Source organism: Solenopsis invicta, chromosome 3 (genome assembly GCF_016802725.1).
Source record: "Solenopsis invicta isolate M01_SB chromosome 3, UNIL_Sinv_3.0, whole genome shotgun sequence".
In the NCBI taxonomy this organism is placed as follows: domain Eukaryota; kingdom Metazoa; phylum Arthropoda; class Insecta; order Hymenoptera; family Formicidae; genus Solenopsis; species Solenopsis invicta.
Window position 1 is genome coordinate 28,337,909 of NC_052666.1, and position 20,984 is coordinate 28,358,892.

The following is a 20,984-nucleotide window of genomic DNA, read 5'->3' on the forward strand; positions in this document are numbered from 1 at the left end:
ATAAATCGAATTATATATATTTCTATTAATTTCACATTTAAGTAATGAAAATTACTATAAAATTTGAGGTAATAATTAGTGATATTTTATTAAGAAAATGTTGCATATAACAGTTATTATTGGACTTTATTACGTACAATTTGCCTTCAAAATATATGTTTAATATTATGTCAAAGAGTAATAACATGATCACATCACAAAGAGACAGAGAAGAATCCTTATAGCTTGTTCTAATAAATTTGCAAGGATTTTTCATAGAGATAATATAGAATATAGTACATATATACATATATATATATATATATATATATATATATATATATGTATATATGTATGTATATGTATATATAATAATCTACTCCTTAAAAAAAAAATTATTTCTCGAGAGAGTTTCGTTAAAAGGTATTCAAAGTCAATATCTTAATAAACTATGAAAGTAAGACTTTTATCGTCTAAGAGATTTTTGCAAGTATTATTAGTGACTGACAATCACAGAAATTCTAAAGTAGTATTTAAAATAGATATAACTGAATTGTAATGGAAATCAGGATAGTATGAAGATTCAAGGTTTGAAGATTAAGAATTGCAAATATAAATTCATGTATGTGTGTATCTGTGTATGTGTGTCACACGTAAGTGATCTAATAGATATCTTCGTCATCTTCATCCATAGCGAAGTCGCTACCAACCCCAGAATCCGGCACGTAGAGAGGGCTGCAAAGTAAAACGGATTAATCGTATTACAAAGTTAAAAGAGGAAAAAAACAATGTGTTCGCTTTTTTCTAGAACCTACTTTATCGCTCTGCATGTGAAAAAGACGATGCGCTTCAGCTTTTTGTTATAAAAGAAATAATTGAAGGACCACAGGCATCCGTCTTCCCCAAAAGGATCTGACGCGAAGTCCGGATTGTAACTGTAAAATGTTCTTTTATGTAATTTCACATCATTCTTACTTAAATAACTCTACAATTGTGTACATATATTTTTGTTTACATAAGCAAAAGATCATAAAGTCACGCGTGTACCTATAAATATCGCATCCTTGCAACGATATTTCTTTGTCAACGGCCGCCCAAAGTGCAGAACGTAATGAACGATAGTGGTCACCCGCAGTAGCGTTAAGATTACCGTCCACTGCATTCATTACCCATTGTAAGCTCGGTTCTTTGCTGAACTCGTGGCTCTTGGCGTCCGAGAAATCGTAGTCTGGATTAAAGGTTGAATTCAAAGTTGCGATTAGATAAAACAATGTCTTCCTGCTAATCGTGTCGCACAATGGACCCTCTTCGTCACCGGAAACGCTACGACTGCATAAGAAAAACGAAATGAGATTAAAGTGCAATGTTGTCAAAGTGCATGTAATGAAATCTTATCTCGAAAAAAGCTCAAATCAGTCAAATCGACCAAACATTTGTAAATTTCAGTGAGTACAGATTAACGACAGATATCCTTCAAAGATCTCAAAGATACCTCAAGCAACCCTGAGCAGGAGATGTTCCTAAAGATGTCTGCGGTGGTGATAAAGCTTGCAGATCGTGCGGCGTGCCTCCCTGCTCCGCGTTATACCGTTTGTACATTTGCTTGTCGTTGGCTGTCATCTTACAAGAGTAACTCTCAATCCTAAAACGATAAAGACACAACGTAAATAATGATTCGAGATAAATTGTGCTTGATTTAAGATAAAGTGTTTGCATTACCTTCCGATTATCTTGCTATCTCCGGTCTTGATGGACAAGGCACTGTTTATAGCTTCCAAATGCGTATTCTCCAGCAGCTTCATCTTGTTGCTAATGTTGCGATTTCTCGGATTACGCGAAGAATCTGCGACTTCTACCTTGAAGAGCTGGGAAACTACGTTGTGTCGGTGATTCACCCCCACGGTCGGGCCTACCCGACTTACAACGTTGACATCTCTATCTCTCTCTGTTGATCCCAGAGCTCTTATTACTCGCTGTTCAGGCGAATCTAGATACGTTTGTTCAGAATTCCCAACAGTCCGGTCGTTCAGTACAAGCGAAACGTAAGGAAGCTTCTTTGACTACGTGGACTTATCAGGTTGTTGTTGGGCATCTCTTTTATGTGTATGAAAATTCCTTTCCTCTTCGAGTGTACGAGATTAATTGTCGACGTAGTGGTCTTCCCGGTCTCCTTACTGTACTTGCACATTACAGATAGCTAGTTAAGGATTTGGGGGAAGGTGATCGAGTTCCAGAGCAGGCTTGGTGAGCGCGAGAGTCAAGGTCCTCTACTTCCCCGAGGAGTCGCAGGCGAGTATACTTGTCCTACGTGCGCGCTGCCCGCTACTTATAGAATCGAAAGAGGGAGGGAAAGAGAGAGAGAGAGAGACAGATACGAAAGAGCGAGAGACCGAGCAATGACGCGACGCGACGCGACGCGACGAATCCCACCGATAAACAAAGGTGCGCTCGCCTCTTCTGGCGAGACTGGGGGCTCGAAGGAAAATATTTATCGTCTTTCTGGTTAGGGCCGCGCGAAAAAACGCAGCAAATGAACGCACACACGCGCGCACACACACGCACACAACAAAACACAGCGACGAAGCGCAACTTCGCGTTTTGTTCTCGAATTGACAGGAGACGTCAAGATCTCAGTCACGGATGCCTGGCCTTTCTTCTCGCGCGAACGAGCGAAAGAGAGGGAGATATATATATATACGTATATGCCGCAAAGACACAGTGCCTCACGCGTAGCGCCCGCTACTGACGATAACAATCCATAATCACGGACATTGTCGTTCTTTGATACGATCGCTGTCGGAATTCCACTTGATCGAGCTTCTCTTCACTCAAAATCGCGCGATGGCACTTGTCACGATCTCACCAAATCACCCGTCCTGCACTCAACCCGACGACGCAACGCACTCGACCTTCCTCGACGCGCGCGAGCTCTGACCAGTTTACCAACTCCAATTGCGACTCGGTGTCAAGCCCGCGTTCACCGCGCACGTAGAGAGACGCAACGACCTGTGTACATGTGTGTGTGTGTATGTATGTGGCTGTGTATGCCTATACGCGCGCGAAAGTATGTACGTGCACGCAGGGGCGTCTGTGTGAGTGTGCGGAGTATCACACGTACGTGACAGAAATAGCAATAGTCGGGTGAGTCTCACGGCGTCGTATCGTTATATCGCTCTCTTGCTCGCGCACGCATCCGCAGCCTACTTCGGTCTCACTCACGCACTCTGGCGGCCCTCGTCGCGTAAGTGGTAGGGGGAGAGGCACGCGTACGCGCAAACGGTCAGTGTTGCGCGCATGTGCATGACGTGCGTCGCGGGAGGCGCGTGCGTGCATGTGTATGTGTGTGCGTACGAGACACGAGACCGTGACCGACCAGGAGCAGGAGCTCGTCTCTCTTTTTGTCCGAAGCGGAATCGTATGTTGAGTCTTTCGGCCTCGGTCTCTCGCACTCCCTGCGCTTAAAACGAGACACTGTGTCAAAATATCATTGGGTGGGAGGGGAAAGGGGATAAGGTTAAAGACGCGTACGAAGTTCACAGTCTATTGACGCAACTTGAAATCCATTTAAATCAACAACGTTCTTTCTTTATCTCACGCTCCGTTGAATTTAATTGAATTTTTCAAATTAACGTGAGCATAATGTATATGCAATGGGATTATACTATAAATGATACGCCATCAATGAAAACCATACAGTAAAGGATGTAAAATAATTATTAAATGTTAATTGATAAATGATTGAACAAGTTGATTATTAAACGCTATTATTATTTAACAATTTCTTTGACGCTATTTTAAAACATCTTTTATGTATATAGATGTTCTATATGCATCGTGTGTGTGTGTGTATATGTGTGTATATGTGTGTGCATACATATATGAGTATGAATTAAATAGCTGTGGCGCGCGCATCGCCCTGTATTTATTTGGTACGAACCTAACCTCACCTAACCTCGCAGGACCAGCGCAGGATAACATGACGAGAAATGGTGCGATAGCTTATCGTTGAGGGTTTAAAAGTTCTTTTAATCAAAATGTCGAAACGAAACAGCGACTATGTGGTCACGGAGCACCGTGATTTACAGGTTAGTCAAAAGAACGTCATGTAGTTACTCTTGTCAGAATAATGGCTCCTGTTGCACTGGAGAAATAAGTATTCATCCCCTTTTTCATTTACTCTAGGCTAACACTATGGCAGTGGATGCGACCGGTAACTACGTCCTTCTGGCCGGGTAAGTAGCCCTTAAAATCAACGATTATCTGCTGCAAATATAATATTTATAATTTAAAATATTAATTAACATTATTATTTAACGCTTATTAATTTGTAATTATCATCCTCAGTCTTTAATAGAGATTAAAATAATCCTCAAAGATAATCTTGAAACTCACGCATTTTATGTAAGAAAAAAAATTTCAATTTGTATGTACTACTGTGCTTTAAATAATTTGTTACTACTGATTGTATGTAAATGCAAAAATTGTCTATATTTCTTTTCTGTCTTCTCTGTAGACGCAGATATTTAGCAGTGAAACATCTGGATGAGGATGTGAACACAGTGAAGAAGTTTCAGCGACAGAGTAAATATGAGGTTGGCTCTGCCGAATGGAATCCATGTGACTTGAATTGCCACTTGTGTGCTATTTCTGTAAGACCCTGTTCATATATGTATTGCCAGTTAAAATTATTATTAGATAAACAACAAAAAAAAGAATTTATAAAAAAATACTTGTATTTTATTGTACACTGCTTTAAAATGATTTTCTTTTAGAGCAATACACGAATTGAAATATTGAATTTCAATGGTGCAGGAGGGTACGAATTACAAACTACACAGAGCCTGAAAGCCCACACGCGGGTGGTCAGCGATCTGAACTGGCATCCCAAGGAGCCAGATATTATTGCTTCTTGTAGCATCGACACATTTATACATATCTGGGACATACGAGATCAAAGAAAACCATGCTTGTCTTTGTCTGCAGTTGGTAAGAAGACATACTAAAAGAAGACGTACTTGATTCTGTCTTAACTAATAAAATAAACTTTCTTATATCTTTTTTATAGCGGGATCGTCTCAAGTACGTTGGAATCCATTGTCATCCCACACCTTGGCTACTGCACATGATGGAGATGTCAAGATATGGGACCAGCGAAAGGCAGCGAGCCCTGTGCAGTATATAACAGCCCATCTGACAAAAGTATAACACAGCTTCGTTGCGCCAGTTAGAATAATTTTGTAAGAAAGTATTCAAGTCAAAGTCAAATTTTAGATACATGGTTTAGATTGGTGTCCTTTTCAACAAAATCAATTGGCAACCTCGAGTCAAGACTGTACCGTCAAGATCTTCGATATTGTCAATCCGCGCAGGGCTGAGAGTATCTTGACGACTAATTCTCCTGTGTGGAGAGCAAGATACACAGTAAGAATACAAATTTAATGTTTTTACAACTGTTTCTCATATGATGGGTTATTCTTAAATCTTTTTTACAGCCCTTTGGGGAAGGTTTAGTGACGATAGTGGTGCCGCAATTACGACGTGGAGAAAATAGTCTTTTATTGTGGAACACGTCAAACTTCAGCACGCCGATATATACGTTCGTAGGCCATACGGATGTCGTACTGGAGTTTCAATGGCGTCATCAAAAATTAGGTTGTTATATTGAAATTATTGAAAACATGTTATAGAAAGAAATTATAGGAAATGCATTGCTATATGTACAATTGTATTTTTTGTATTTGCTTACAGAAAATAGCGAATTTGAACTTGTTACATGGTCCAAAGATCAGTGTCTGAGGATTTTTAAAATTAGTCCTTTTATAAAGAAAGTAATAAACGATTTATCTCTCTTACAATTTTATGAATTATCAAAATTACGAGCAATAGAAATATCCATTATCATTTTCAGTTATGCAGCAACGGTATGGATGATGGCCTGTCAGTCTACAGCCAGTATTCTGAAGAGAGTAATCTAAGTATGCAGGATACGTCGAGGAATTTATCTCTGAGATGAAATTTTTTATATAGAGAAATATATATCTTTATAGGAACTCTGCAGTCCGTTCAAGAACTGCAGCTGAACACTTCTCAGAGCGAACCTGAGATCAATTACATTACAACCAAAGTGGACGAGCCTGTGCCGCAGTCTGAAACGATCAGCCTGCCAGACAATTCTAAAAAAGTTTCATCTCCTACACAACCAAAGAGTTTGCAGCAAGAATTTTCCCTGATAAATATGAATATACCAAATATAGAGGTAACGTCGCTTCAGACACGCGAAATGATAATTTGAAACTAATGTTTGCAGTTTTTATTCAGGTAAACGCGATGGATGTGGTGGAGAGGAGTTGTACGATAACTGCGTGTACAAAGAACTATAATGTGATATTAAAAGTAAATTTCCCTGTGAATTATCCGTGCAGTGCACAACCGACATTCCAATTCTGCCCCGGCACGACAATCGACAACGCAATGATGACGAAGCTGCTGAAGGTTCTTGTGCAGACCGCTCAGTATCGCGTCAAAAAGAATAGATCGTGCCTGGAGCCGTGTCTCCGACAACTGAATATAACTTTAGAGCAAGTAAGCGGATATTTTCTTCGAATTAATATAACTTGTAATATTTCTTCGAAATTGAATAAAAATTTCTAATTCGTATTCGATAGATGTGCAAAAAGGACGAAGATGAGAGCAATCATTTGGTGTACCACATGCAAGATAACAGCAATTTTCTAAACTCTGCTAATATCTGCGCGAATTATCAAGATTCGTATATACCATTCCCTAGAACATCCGGTGCCAAATTTTGTTGCGTAGGTGCGTATATACGCTCGTCTTTTAATTTTGTGTTTTTAATGCGTCTTCTCTCTCTGAATAGGTATTCTTGTTTGTTTTGGACGTCCTTCTTACACGAGAAGATCATCGATGAAACCGGGAGACGCGACACCCAGAGCATTGTCCGCTTTGGACAATAGCATCGGTAACGGCGAACCTTTCATTATGTACCGAAGTTCTTATGTGCCAACTAATGATAACATATCTATCAGCTCGTACTACTTTCAAGATCGTGTAAGGAATATTTGAATCGATAAAAATGAAAATAGTATAAATGCAATTGTATGATTATAATATATGTATTATCTATATATAATTCTATTCGGCAGAAGGATCTCCGACGTGGATTACATGGTACGAGTAGAATGCACGATCGATCGTATTTCAAGAATTGTCACCCGATGGTTATGATATATGACGTTTCACCATTATTCTTTGTCAATAAGGAACTCGCCGAAAAGTACACGTGAGTATTTCACATGATAATTATATGCATTTATATTGTTCAAGCGTCGTTTTAAAAATCTATAAAAATATTTAAATTTTTTTTTAGAATCAACACTGCTGATATTTCGGCCATGTATCAGCATAATGCAAATGTGGCTGCTGCACTGGAAAGGCCTGACTTAATTCAGACTTGGTGCTTAGCTGGTTTAATTATTTCACAGTCACCATCCAATACTGAGCAGAACTCTAGCCAGTCAGGTCATTCTCCTGATATCAATGTTCCATGGCCTCTCCATCCTTGGGGGCAAAACTTAATTCATTTCTTGTAAGCATTGCTTTTAATTTTGTTATGTGTATTAATTAAAATTATATTTGGAAAGAAGAAGGAAATAATACTGAATTTAAATATTAAATCAAATAATAAAATAATTTTTTTAAAATAATATATACTTTTTATTAATGAACATTATGGGTGTTAATTTTTTAAACATAGACTGAGGTTTATTTTGAAAAATTCTAAATATGTGATTCTTTAGATTATCAATAAAATGATTATCAATTGCTTGTGATGTATTTATTCCATATATAATTGCTCTTTATTTAGAATACAGCATTACGCTAAGCAGTCTGACGTTCAGATGGCTGGCATGCTGAGCTGTGCACTTAGCTATCGATCTGAGAACACGGACGCTTCGCAAACTAGGCTGACTAGTAAATCCGTGAACGTTAGTGTAAGTATGCAATTTGTATGAAAGAGCAGGAAGCGCAGGTTGTGTGTCACTTGAAAATTTCTCCTCACTAACGCGGCATTGACACTATTTGCTCCGCAAAGTCGACGGCAGAAATTATATGTACATCACATGTTCATCGATCACATTTTCACATTTTATTCCGCGTTCCTTAGCATTAATAAGAATGGATTTTTATGCACAGCACAATGTCTCTTTCTTCCGATGCATGAGGGAACATATGATGTTTTTTTGAGAGTGATGTGTAGCTTGTTTAACGTTTGATGCGAATACAACGGTACATTATGCATTTTTAATCATAAATATTAATAGATTCGTTGTACGTTAACTGTGGACACTATTCAATAAATCTTAAGAAAATTTTATGAATTTTATGTATGATAGTTAAAATTTCAATCTTCTGTGTATTAATAGATGTAATATACTGTACCGGTGTATATCATTTTTATATTTTCTAATTATATGTAATTGTATATCACAGCTAATGATGTAATGTTACGTTTGTTATAGAGGCTTTCCATAGGAAAATGGTGGTTAAAGGTAAGATTTTTGAGTTTCGTGGAACAAGGTAGAAGAGAAGGTGGAATTTTGGATTTGGTTTTTAGGATTGTTTGTTATACAATCGATATTTGGTATTTGTCTCTCAGCATCGGAATGATACCACCAAGTGGATTTGTTCATTGCAACTAATTAGAATATAGATACAAATTCTACATTTATACATAATTAATAAAATAAAATAACGCATTTTTTTTTTAAGTAGCAAATCGCTGTTAGTGGTCAAACGACATGTGCTGTTTGCTCAATAAATCAATTACATTTCATACAAATAAGTAATTGTTATTTCTCTATGGAGAGAATTCACAATAGTAATTTTTCATTAATAATAACTCATTACGACCGATTTATATAAATACTAACGTTTATTATCATGCGTGTGTTGTGTATATCGTGTGCGTGTGTATTATAATATATTATTTGTAGTTTATGATGTGTGTATATGTATATATATTCTATATGTTCTATTCAATATTTTCTTGCAGCCCGGCGGTTCGCCTTATCACACGATACATCTAGCAGATATCACAGAAGGATGGAATTTCCAAAATTTGAAACAACACCGTTCAAATTCATGGTCAGAGTCGTTGGATGATTTAAAAGTCATTCAAGGCAGCTTTGGGGACTCGGCAAAAAACATTAAGTACGTTCTAAGAGTACAAAGTTCAGTATTGACATGTTTGAAAAGCATCATAGAAAAAAAGATGAAAGATATTTGAAGGATCTCTTTCACCAATCTTTGATAAGCTAACTAATCGGTTAATTCTACGATTGAATTGATCATTCGGATTTGTCATTTCACATAATAGGCAATGCGAATGGTCAATTGCAATGGACTGTTGATTAACTAAATCAAAATTAGTGAAAGAAACCCTAAATGTCTTTTAAAATTTCTGTGAGTTATGTACGTTTCAGACTATAATACAAATATTGAATATCATACGCAGATTGTTTGACGAGAAATACACGGCGTTATACGACGGTTACAAGAAAGCATACGCCGAGGCGTTGCACAGATGGGAGCTATTGGACGCTCGCGCGCAGGTATTGAAACACTTGAGTGCGTCCTCGTTCGACGTGCAAAAGGACGTCGAATTGCAGAATGAATGTCGGATCTGCGGCAAGATTAGTCCAGGTCCGCAATGCGCTAACTGCAAGGGGTTGAGCTTCCAATGTATTGTTTGTCATGTTACAGTTAGAGGTTTGTAATCTTTTGTATAAATTCAATTAGCTTTCATAAGTATTTTAATTGTGATTTAAAACAAAGCTAAAAATTTTTCTGTTGAAAAATCTAGGTGCAAGTAACTCTTGTATGTTTTGCGGTCATGGTGGACACATTGAGCACTTAGCGGCGTGGTTCGCTAAAGAGGCAGTATGTCCCACGGGTTGCGGCTGTCATTGCTTGCAGGAAAATTCAATGCTATTTAAAATGTAGGTAATGTAGATGAAATTTGTACCTAATCATGATCTGTGATAGTTAATATTACGAGAAAAGAATAAATTTCTTTTTATTTTACGTAATGTTAAGAACTTTATGTAGAATATTCCGACAGCGAAAAATTAATAAATCAAAGATAATAAAAAATTAAATGATTTTACGATAATAAGACATAATTAAGTGACTCGAATTAAACATTTACAAATTATTATCGTTGTCTGAGAATGTTATATGACACTGGTATATAAAAGAGAACATTTTTAATGTTTCATCAATCAAATGTTATATAAAATTACATAATTACAATTTCGTAATTACAGTAAGAACAATAACTGTGATGTTAAGTATTGCAAATTTTCACGATCAAGTTGTAACGACTAGTATCGATAATGATCGGGTTTGTAAGGTCCTTCCACAGGTATGTCCAAATATTTGGCCTGTTCTGACGTGAGAGTCGTCAATTTTACACCTAAGTGATTCAAGTGTAACGCTGCGACTTCTTCGTCCAGCTTCTTAGGCAGCATATGTACGCCAATCGAATACTTGTCTGATTGTGTCCAGAGTTCGATTTGTGCGAGCACTTGATTCGTAAAGGAATTGCTCATGACGAAACTCGGGTGACCCATTGCGCAACCCAAATTCACCAAACGACCCTCCGCGAGAAGAATAATATGCCTGAAATATACAAGTGAATTAATTCCCTATAAAGTATAATCCATTTGATTCAGCAGTCACACGCAGTATACGAAACACACCTGCCGTTCGATAATCGGTATCTATCTACTTGGGGCTTTATATTGGTCTTCTCGGCGTTCTTTTCCAGCCACGCGACATCTATCTCACAATCAAAGTGTCCTATGTTGCAAACGATAGCATCGTTCGGCATATTCATGAAGTGCCGGTCCACAATGATGTTCTTGCATCCCGTAGTAGTCACATATATCTGACCCTTTGTGCTCGCTTCTTCCATCGTTGTTACCTGTAGATTACAGGTATTCATTAACTCTTGTAAGATCACGACTGTACGCGACCACACCTATTAATTCTAATTTGCCATATGTGGCGTAATAACGCACAACTAGTAATCAAAATGACAATTTAACGCGATTTTACAAATGATTAATTTCTTTTCTGATGGTACCTCGTATCCTTCCATGGCCGCTTGAAGCGCATTGATGGGGTCGATCTCTGTGATGATAACGCGACCTCCAAGAGCTCTGAGACTTTGCGCGGATCCCTTACCTACGTCTCCATATCCGGCCACCACGCACACCTTACCGGCGATCATGATATCAGTCGCTCTCTTGATACCATCTATCAATGATTCCCTGCATCCGTACAAATTGTCGAATTTACTCTGTCAAAAAAAGAAAGTAAAGCCAAATTAGCTTCGTTATTACCTAATACATTATTTAGATATTAATAGATTTTTTTGTTAATATAATCTCTTATTTTAACTGTGAGAAACATGGTGCAAAGTCATTATATTAACTATTCATTTTTAAAAGTACAGTGTCATGCATTACATATTGATATTTTTGCATAAGTTTGCAACACGTTTATGAGTCACTCATTCGTTTATCAGTTTCGTCATTATCATACAGTTATCTTCGCACAAACAATGACTTAGACAAATTGTATCATTAACAATTATGAACGATATTTTATTCTAATCTCTTAATACACTCTAGTCATCAATTTCGTACCGGTAGCTTATCCATAATTTCATAAACCTGTTTACTCATGACCTTGCTACTGTTGCACAAACCTTTGTGACGGAATCATTGACGTTAATCGCCGGAACTTTGAGCGTACCCTCCTTTAGCATGCGGTAGAGATTGTGCACTCCGGTGGTGGTCTCCTCAGATAGTCCGCGACATTCCTTGAGATACTGTGGATATTTAGTATGCACGAGATTGGTCAGGTCGCCGCCGTCATCGAGGATCAGGTTGAATGGCTTGCCGTCCCGAAACACGAGGGTCTGCTCAATGCACCAGATGTACTCCTCCTCTGTTTCGCCTTTCCATGCGTACACTGGGACTTCAGTTTTCGCTATCGCTGCCGCCGCGTGGTCCTGCGTGCTGAATATGTTGCAGGACGACCATTGCACCTGCAATACATGAATAACTTTATTAAAATTTGGTTTCAAATATTAAATTTCTATGATTGGATATTTTTACACACAAATTTGTTTTTAAAATAAGTGGAGGGATTATTTTGGATAAATAATATTCTGACACACAATATTATATTTAAAAATATCATCAAATGTTATCATATATTTGCTATATGTAAAGGCATGAGTGACGAAAACTTTTTTTTTCAATCTTAATGACATTGTCAAATACGTTAAATTATCAAAATATGATGATCTTAATACAAAATTCACGCAAGTTAAAAAACAGTTATGAAATCGCTTTTTTTCGACAACAAGTAGTATTATATATGATCCGGATTTTTTAAATAAATAATTTTCACGATTAGAATTAGATAATAATTCAAGAAAAAAATATTTGAAATATAAAGAATGAACCTCAAGACATGTCTTGCAGAATCCTTATTAGGTTTGTAAATATTTCCAAGTTGAATGCGAAACCTTTGAAATGTAAATAAATTTTTTTTTCTCATAATTTTATTCATATTCGTTTCGTTGTCAAGTACTACAATGCAAATCTACTATGATTAGAATAGCGTATAACGTAAAGAAAAAAAAAAAACTGTTTTTGACTGAATGTGATGAAGTCAGATTTACAGGAGAGGCCACAAGGTCAACGACGATAGCATTGATGTGTAAATCACGAGTTTATCTTCACATGTTTTTTTCATTGATAAGTAAATAGTCGCGTGAAATTCTATCGGCCTTGCTGTTAATTATCGCCAAAATCTATCAAATTATATGCATGTGAATTAAGCTCGTTAGAACCATTAGGCTTTCTAATGCTCACCTCTGCACCAAGTTCTACTAGAGTTTCGATCAGTACTGCAGTTTGTACGGTCATGTGAAGACAGCCGGCGATCCGTGCGCCCTTCAATATTTTGGACGGTCCATATTTTTTTCTAATTGACATAAGCCCTGGCATCTCATTCTCCGCCAGGGTGATCTCCTTGCGACCCCATTCCGCCAAGGAGAGATCAGCTATTGAAAAATTTATTCCAATTAAGTCACAGAAGAATTATTGTTGAAACTAAGAAGTGACAGTTTCATGTAATTATAAATACGTATTTAAAAAATATAAAAATAATTTATGAATTTAAATATAAGTTATTTTATATATAGGATCAAATATAATAAATATATATTAGCATTTTATGATATTGATACATGTAACATTTTAATATAAATTTATTTTAGATAAAATTATATATATTATAAAATTATAAAATTATATATCTTTTCAGTGTTTGATTATCAGAGGAATAAGGACAATTATTAAATAATATAATATTATCAAAGAAATTGTATCTTTTTGTGTATTATTATACACAAAAAGATATAATTGTATGATTCTATAATGTTGTAAAATATGCAGAACAATCTGCAGATGTTATTACAACAAAATTATTTTATGAAATAATTATTTTGAAGTAGTAATTTCATTTTAGCGTTGTAAAAATTTTAAGGAGAATATCGGGTGTAATCTCGCTTAGCCTAAACCCAAAGAGTTGTACGAAAAGATGAAACTCCAAATTTTCATGTTTTTAGTATTCGTGTAATTTACATTTAGTTACGTCCAATTACGTTCTCGGCACGCTTGAGTAAATATCGCGTATCGAACATTCGCGCGCATTGCTCGTGCATTGTGGAGCGGCGAACACTTCACGTCGCTTCGAAACGCGGGTGTCGCGAGCACGTGCTCCGTTTCGCGTTGGCATTACTTCGCACTACTGCGCGTTCGTCGCACGGTGTTCGACGTGTGTGTCACTTACCGACTTTGTACGGAGGTTTGCCGGACATGGTGCGTTGCGTTCGGGTCGGTGCGTAGAAAGCAAATGGGAGAGCCGGGACTGCCGGGAGAGCGATCGTTCGATGCAATCGGATAACCTGTACAACCCCAGATACATATACCGTGATATCACGTGATATGCCGGCTCCACCACCACCAGGCACCACGCGAGAACGAAGGCGCGATTATCGCTGATTATCGCGGCGGACCGCACGCGATCGATTCTTCGAGATTCGACTATCGACCGCAGCGATCACGTGACAGCGCTCTCGAATCTCCGTTGTCGCGCCGCGGCGCGCCGTCCAGTTCTCGTCGTGCGCGCGCGCGTCGCCGTTTGTGAGAATGCGGGAATTTGGAGGGTCCGAAAACGAGAAAGAAACTTCCGTCCGCAGGTACGTTTACGCACTTATTGTCGACTTTCGACGAACAACGTTGACGTCGAGGTCAGCGTAAGACATGATCCGCCGCTCTCTCCGCGTCCACGATTTCGTTGCGATTACTTTGAACGAGACCGTTGGATCGAGCGGCCATGTTTCATTCCCGAAATTAGCAATGAAAAAACGATTCCCCGATTTTAGTTAGATCTGTCGTTACGTATATGCAACGATTAAGAAAGAGCGATTATGTAGGATTTCTCGAAGCGTAGCCACTTTTAATTTACACTTGTCCTCTCGAATGATTTATTGGGATAAATTTCGCGGGATGAATTGGGATAATTGGTGGAGAGAACGGGGACAAGAAATCGCGAACGCGCGCGTTGCAACGGTTGCGTTCGGTTTTTCAAATCGGAAGCATACGTTTGCTCTTTCATCTCAAAAATCGCTCGGCGAGATGCACATCCCGAAATTAATGTCGGCGCTCAGATTGGTTGAAGCTCATGTTGCTAGTTCGCATCTCGCATCTCAGAATTGCAATGCCGCAGAATGCAGCAAACGGTTGAAATGACATTCAATTGTAATTGATATTTGTCAGTTAATTAAACGTTAATTGACAATAATAGATTTAACATTGTATATTGTATTATAATAATTATATGAAAATAGTTATTATAATTACAAAAATTTACGAATTAGTCGTTCCAAAATGAACCTTGAAAATGTATTGGTACTACATACTAGCACCGCGAGATGGCGCGACCTGGTAGTATCACGAATTACAAAGGGTGTCGTAGAAATATCAGATATTTCTCAAACTGTAAATTATCTCAGTATTTCGTAATTTTATTGAAAAAAAAACCCACTGGCTTTAAAATAATGTTTATTATTTATTAAATCGAGGTTTGTTGTAGCAATGACATTGAATTAAATTAATGTAACTCATTTTCGATATAGTTAAGTTTGAAAAGAAAATTAGTTATTTATCTATTTTAATTATCTCTACCAAAATTTGTGGAATGTGATGCTTAATATAATTAGAATTAATAATACAAAAATTGGGAGTGATGTTAATTAAAATTGTAATTTGAAAATTTTAATTAATCAACATTTTCTTTAAATAAATAATCGATTAAAATTTTTAGATACGTAACGCTATATAATTGACTAAAAAAATTTGACTCTGATTTTTCTACAATCAAGAAATTATGTAAAGAAAGTATTTGGTAAAAAAATCCAAGTTTCTTCGAGTCCAATAATCAACGTGTAATCTTTTTAATCTTTTAAATCTTCAAAATTAAATTCGCTTTTCTGGATTTTTCTTAGCAACGTTTTTGCCTCGTTTCTCTCTTGACCTAGCACAGGTTCCTTATCGATCCTCTTCAATTTCGGAAGCATCGTCAGAACGATCTGTCTGTATTTCTTCCCTTCTTCCTCCTCCATCTCTTCTCTTAGAAGACGATTCCCCAAGATGACAAGCGTTTCTAGGTTCGGTAGACAATTTAACTTTCTCAGCTCTGAAAGCTTGGGGATCTCGTTATCGCGCAAATTCACGTAGCTTAAGCTGCGACATCGCTCGCTGAAGCCGTCCAGGTTCGCGAGCCTGTTACTTCGCAGGTGTAACGTCTTTAGATTCACGAGGGCTTCGAGACCCTCGATCTTCTCGATTTGGTTCTCGGCCAGAAAGAGCTGCGTCAGGTTGGGACAACAGATTCCTGTGAGAAGCAAATATAACGTTATTTAGAAAAAATCCATTTTGCGAAGTTTCTGCAAATTTCTATTCCTCTCGTTTCACCGAGTTCTTACCCTACTAAGTGCACAATATTTCTAGAATATTATGTAAATATTATTTAAAATTAAAATAATACTACTACACTAAGAGAAAAAAAATTACTAAGTTTTAATAATTTGTTTGAATAGTTGCAATGAAATATTTACTAAATGTAAATAAATATTTATTTAGTACAAGAACGACTAATTTAATTTAACTATGACTTTTTCATTTGATAAATATTTATGTACCGTAAGTAAATATTTCACTGCAACTATTCAAACAAATATTTATTTAGTAATGCAGTAATTTTTTTCTCTCAGTATTCCGAGGATATTATAAAAATATTATATAGCTTTGAGATTTGAACGAATAAACATTTTTTTAAATACATTACAAAATTGTTAATGATAAATGGCACGTTTAAATTCAATTTCATGCATAAATTTCATTCTACTTTAATAAAAATTATATTTATATTAATATTTCAAGAATACTGTTTAATATTATATTAACTGGAATACATTTTTTTTATATTCTAAGAATATACCCACAATTTAATATTAAATAATGTTACGCTCTTATAGGGTAACCGTTTGGGAGACTTAGCGTTTCTCATCCAGATTTTTACGATCACCCTCGGCTAACGGTTAATCCCGAGAGATAAGTAATGGCCCTCTCTGGTCTCATCTTCGCGCGTCTCACCTGTGGTACTGACCAGCGCGTTGCCGCGCAGCTCCAGAGTTCTCAAGCTCACGAGGATCTCAGGGTCCAGCGTCACAGCGCGAATATCGTTGTGATTCAACTCCAGGCGCTCGAGCAATCTGTGACGGATGCCGGACGTGTCCGTCAACTTGTTTCGGTTCAGAGCGAGCTCCTGCATTTTCGAAATCGTCTTACTAGCGCGGATCTGTCGTTAGGCGCGGGGATCTCTCGACGAGAGTCGGACCCCGTTGCTCAACGGACGACGATGCAATGGTCACCTGCAAATAGGGCATCGGGTTTAACTCCGCGCTGGTCAGACGATTTCGGTCCGCCCGCAGCGTTTGCAAGTAAGGTACCGCCTCGAGCGCACGCAGTGCTTCCGACGTTAATCTGTTCCCCGACACGTTCACGTAACGAACGTGTCTGAAAAACGGTATCACGCTGACATCTGTAAGATCCTTGTCCGAGGCGTCCAGACTGAGATAGGCGTACTCGCATTGCGCGACACATTTTCCTAAATTGTAAAGACACTCGCCGACCTCGGCGTGTGTCAACGCACGTGTGTCATACTCGGTTTCCTCTAATGAAATTGTTGATTCGTATGCAGGTTGGTCCTCTTCGTCGTAGTCTTTCTCTTCTGCGAGATCCTCCTCAGCTTTCTCCTCTTCGTAACTTTCTCCTTCCATTTGCTTTCAATCGAATCGAGAGGTAAGAATATACGAATGGATTTATTGTGTGTGCGCAGCCACCATTTGTAGCATTATAACAGAAACATTAATATTTGTATTAGCATGATTAATATTGTTAACGAAGATTACTAAATTAGCAGGAGATTATTCAGCATTTATGCTGATTATGAAATTTGTATGTTGCTCAGCTCGTAATATATCACGAGTATATTTGTAAAATTTTTAATAACTAGAAACGTATATATAATATTATATATGATATAATAATTTATAATAATATATTATATAATATATATTTTTAAATATATATATAATAATTAAAAACATACATACAATTTTGTGTTAATTGTAAGAGTTACTTACATTAGTGTCAAAAGAATGCGGCATTTATGAAAATCTAGTCTCTTTCGTTGACGCGTTAATTACGATATATCGAATGATACGTATCGATTAGAGTTCCAAACAAAAGAGAAATAAATCGGCATCAATTTTCCGGCAACAATTTTATAACTTGATTTAATTTAGCAAATTTACGGGCAATTAAAATATGAATAAAAATAATTCAACTAAAAGTGATATATTGATAGAAAAAAGATATAGTTTAAATATTATATTCCAATAATAAGAAAACATTATACAATTTATTTTTGGAATAATGAAGGTATATAAATATTAAATATTGTAATGCAAATTACGTTACTGATCCAGATGGTTTAAATCGATCATTTCGCGATTTCGAGACAGTAGGACCAGACAAAAATGCAGTTTCGGAAATATTGATAAAAGAATTTATTAAAAATCCATGCAGCAGATAAATACGACAGTCAAGATAGAAAGAAGTTCATTAAAGATCAATGTAAAATCGTACAAATAGAATTGTATACGCTACCCGTCCATTGCAGATGAAATACAAAAGATATGTGCACACATATAAATTGCGAATGACGTAATGGCGAAGGGATATTCGAGGCTCCGTTTTCTCTAACGAACCCTGACGCATCTAGTTTCCTGCCATTGGACCCGTTGGGAATCCTCCACGACGCGTCGTTTCCGATGCATGATCTCGCGGAGTTTCTTGAGCAGAATGAAATTGTCCCTGAGGATCCGCGCCTGCCGTTCGCGTTCTAGCTGCAGTCTCTTTGCGTTGAACGAAACGTGAGGTCTGCCCTCCGGAGGGTTCACATCTACCGTCGGTCTGGCTGTCTTTACCTACAAACACGAATAAGTACGATCATAAATTCTGTGACGACGTCACGCGGCGTGAAACCTATAAACTTTGAGGAAAAGAATATTTAACCCCGGAGCAAACCTTGAAGTGTCAAAAAGTCCTTACTAATACAACTGTTTTTATAACGGCATAATTATTTAAAATTTCTTAAATTTAACATAAATTATGAAAATAATGCATATAAATTATATTTGATATACAAGTGATTTTTATAGATAATTATAATTTCACGCAAGCACGTTATTTATTATAGTTTTAAAAAAATTCTGAAAAGAATCAGAGCTTTCAATTTTTCCGCGGATTTTCTCAATTCCTTTCCCAAGAGAAGCAAAATATCTATGATCGAGAAAATCCGCGAAAAATTTGAAAAAAAAAACAATTTTTTTCCATGTTTTCAAAACTACATTATTTATTTCATTGCTTCTTTATCTCTACGAGAAATATCATTGGCATTGAAATTTTCGTTCTCAAGATCCTCAGAGCTTTCATCGAGAAAGAGAGACACAGACGCGCGTTTGAAAGAGACATTGCACGGTAAAATATTAAACAGAGCCGAATTAAGAGCAACGTTTATAATTCATGAGTGCTCACCCTAGAACGGTGACGCTCGTACGCCCTTCGTTGCCAGGAAGGATCGTCCTCGCTTCGTATCCTTCCGCGGTTCGACATCCTGCATGCTCGATAACGTGGGTGTTTGCCGTACGTGGCGCGAGTACTCAAGTTTCTCTGGCAACGGAAACGTCCGCGATATTGATCTATGTCGGCTTCCGAGGAGCGTGCGGATTCACAAGTGTTTGTGAATCGTTACCTTAATATTATTCAGAAAATTTTATTTTTTTTTTTAGATTTATATAATGGTAAAATTTTACGGTTTTGCACAAATAGACATTTAAATACGATTAGTAATATTTAAATAAATAAAGCGTATAAAATGGGGGAAGTTGCAAAGTGTATTGCTTTATATAACAAATTGAATATTATAGAGGGATGTTAACAGACGTCCAAGTTTACAAGTGTAAATCGGGTAGTTGAGTGAAATTTTTCCGTTTGTACATTGCGATTATAAAATTTAAACGCGTGCTAAATTAAAATTTTGTAATTGCGGCTGCGCGTACAAAGTCTGACAGACCACAAATTTAATTACGGATTCTTGAAATTTGCATAAGTTTCCGAAGAAGATGAATAAATCTACATTTATTTTAAATTCCCTAAAGCGCCTGCGAGTAGAATTGCGAAATTAAGATGTAATTTTAGACGTTACACGTACGTACATCTCCATAGAAAATGGATGGAGATCTCTAATCTCTCGAGACGACGTAGGAATATGAATCCGTGCCGAGCCATGTTTCTTTGCTCCTCTTGCGCGAGCGTATATGCAGCTAACAATATGTCATACGCACGTGCGCGCGTGTGCGCCCGTGTGCATCGTGCGTGCACTTCCTCCCTTCGCGGATGCAGGAGGATGCTGCGATTGGTGGAGGCTGCTGGACCAATGGTGCGCGGCAAGGGGCGGAGATTCGCTCATCTCGATCCGTAGATGCGCGTGAAATTTCTCTTTCGCCACGCTTAGATATTCATGCGAGCGATGTGCGAAAGAAAACGAAGCACGATAACTCGCGCTCGCGACGTTAATTTTATTATTTTATAACAATTTTACAACTTTTGCTTTTGTGTGTCAATAATTACATGTACTTTAAAAGATTTTAAAGGATGCTTCTCGGACACTTTTAATATCGATATTTCAAGAGAGAGCAAAAGGATTTTATATTTTATGCGCGATATTGTATATAAAAAAGTGCTGGGGAAAAATCGAAGTAGATTTTGTTTCTTTAAGAAATAGAAAGTACAGAAACTTATTTAACTAAAACTTATTTAGACATATCAAAAAATAAATGAAATCTTATTTTTACTATCAAATATTATAAATAAATAAATATATAAATAAATGAATTATATATATATTTAGTTATTTATAATATTTGAAATAAGATTTTATTTATTTTTTTATATGCTTAAGTATTAAATAAATATTTAAATAAGTATTTTTATACATATATATAAAACATTGTTTGCTTGTTTTATATTTACTACACAAAATACTTATTTCAAATAGTATTGTTTAGAATTTTACATACATTTTTCAAATAAATATTTCTATTTCCTTCGGTCTTTTGATCTTGACATTGCTTTCTTAATTTCATATTGAATTTTTTTAATTCCGTATAAAAATATAACGATGAATTTCTTTTACATGTATGTAATAAGTTT

At 36.8% G+C, this 20,984-nt stretch overlaps 5 protein-coding genes across 11 annotated transcripts; 1 reads left to right on the forward strand and 4 right to left on the reverse strand.

Annotated features, from left to right (window-relative positions):
* Nucleotides 1-107: 107 nt before the first annotated feature.
* On the reverse strand, nucleotides 108-2,921 carry LOC105205925 (repressor of RNA polymerase III transcription MAF1 homolog). Its single transcript, XM_026133865.2, has 5 exons — nucleotides 1,699-2,921; nucleotides 1,472-1,621; nucleotides 1,027-1,308; nucleotides 795-914; nucleotides 108-714 (listed from the first exon to the last, which is right to left on the reverse strand). The coding sequence occupies exons 1-5, from the start codon at nucleotides 1,779-1,781 to the stop codon at nucleotides 642-644; spliced, it is 708 nt and encodes a 235-aa protein (XP_025989650.1). The 5' UTR covers nucleotides 1,782-2,921; the 3' UTR covers nucleotides 108-641.
* Nucleotides 2,922-2,987: 66 nt separating this feature from the next.
* Nucleotides 2,988-10,144, forward strand: LOC105204817 (GATOR complex protein WDR59). Of its 5 annotated transcripts, none has more exons than XM_011174043.3 (21): nucleotides 2,988-3,120; nucleotides 3,939-4,064; nucleotides 4,162-4,211; nucleotides 4,493-4,628; nucleotides 4,752-4,965; nucleotides 5,045-5,178; nucleotides 5,251-5,400; nucleotides 5,472-5,631; nucleotides 5,728-5,807; nucleotides 5,888-5,954; nucleotides 6,027-6,235; nucleotides 6,298-6,561; nucleotides 6,645-6,795; nucleotides 6,857-7,047; nucleotides 7,143-7,279; nucleotides 7,367-7,585; nucleotides 7,865-7,991; nucleotides 8,520-8,549; nucleotides 9,053-9,210; nucleotides 9,515-9,768; nucleotides 9,863-10,002. In XM_011174043.3, the coding sequence occupies exons 2-21, from the start codon at nucleotides 4,014-4,016 to the stop codon at nucleotides 10,000-10,002; spliced, it is 2,922 nt and encodes a 973-aa protein (XP_011172345.1). In that variant the 5' UTR covers nucleotides 2,988-3,120; nucleotides 3,939-4,013. The 5 variants fall into 5 exon arrangements, with proteins under 5 accessions (XP_011172345.1, XP_011172355.1, XP_025989647.1 ...); XM_011174053.3 differs by lacking the exon at nucleotides 2,988-3,120 and adding an exon at nucleotides 3,252-3,394; XM_039447080.1 differs by lacking the exon at nucleotides 2,988-3,120 and having other exon boundaries at nucleotides 4,014-4,064; nucleotides 9,863-10,144.
* A 104-nt stretch (nucleotides 10,145-10,248) lies between these two features.
* On the reverse strand, nucleotides 10,249-14,087 carry LOC105204797 (adenosylhomocysteinase). Its single transcript, XM_011174014.3, has 6 exons — nucleotides 13,933-14,087; nucleotides 12,951-13,141; nucleotides 11,774-12,115; nucleotides 11,147-11,362; nucleotides 10,761-10,984; nucleotides 10,249-10,680 (listed from the first exon to the last, which is right to left on the reverse strand). Exons 1-6 carry the CDS (start codon nucleotides 13,958-13,960, stop codon nucleotides 10,383-10,385), a joined length of 1,299 nt encoding a protein of 432 aa, XP_011172316.1. The 5' UTR covers nucleotides 13,961-14,087; the 3' UTR covers nucleotides 10,249-10,382.
* A 598-nt stretch (nucleotides 14,088-14,685) lies between these two features.
* On the reverse strand, nucleotides 14,686-17,485 carry LOC105205442 (leucine-rich repeat-containing protein 23). Its single transcript, XM_011174812.3, has 3 exons — nucleotides 17,078-17,485; nucleotides 16,800-16,971; nucleotides 14,686-16,038 (listed from the first exon to the last, which is right to left on the reverse strand). The coding sequence occupies exons 1-3, from the start codon at nucleotides 17,483-17,485 to the stop codon at nucleotides 15,599-15,601; spliced, it is 1,020 nt and encodes a 339-aa protein (XP_011173114.2). The 3' UTR covers nucleotides 14,686-15,598.
* Nucleotides 17,356-20,106, reverse strand: LOC105205435 (uncharacterized protein CFAP97D2). Of its 3 annotated transcripts, XR_005574373.1 has the most exons (4): nucleotides 19,988-20,106; nucleotides 19,308-19,524; nucleotides 18,378-18,697; nucleotides 17,356-17,488 (listed from the first exon to the last, which is right to left on the reverse strand). XR_005574373.1 is itself a non-coding variant. In XM_011174803.3 (3 exons), exons 2-3 carry the CDS (start codon nucleotides 19,383-19,385, stop codon nucleotides 18,470-18,472), a joined length of 306 nt encoding a protein of 101 aa, XP_011173105.1. In that variant the 5' UTR covers nucleotides 19,386-19,524; nucleotides 19,988-20,106; the 3' UTR covers nucleotides 18,263-18,469. The 3 variants fall into 3 exon arrangements, 2 of the variants coding, with proteins under 2 accessions (XP_011173105.1, XP_039303022.1); XM_011174803.3 differs by lacking the exon at nucleotides 17,356-17,488 and having other exon boundaries at nucleotides 18,263-18,697; XM_039447088.1 differs by lacking the exon at nucleotides 17,356-17,488 and having other exon boundaries at nucleotides 18,263-18,697; nucleotides 19,978-20,079.
* Nucleotides 20,107-20,984: the final 878 nt, after the last annotated feature.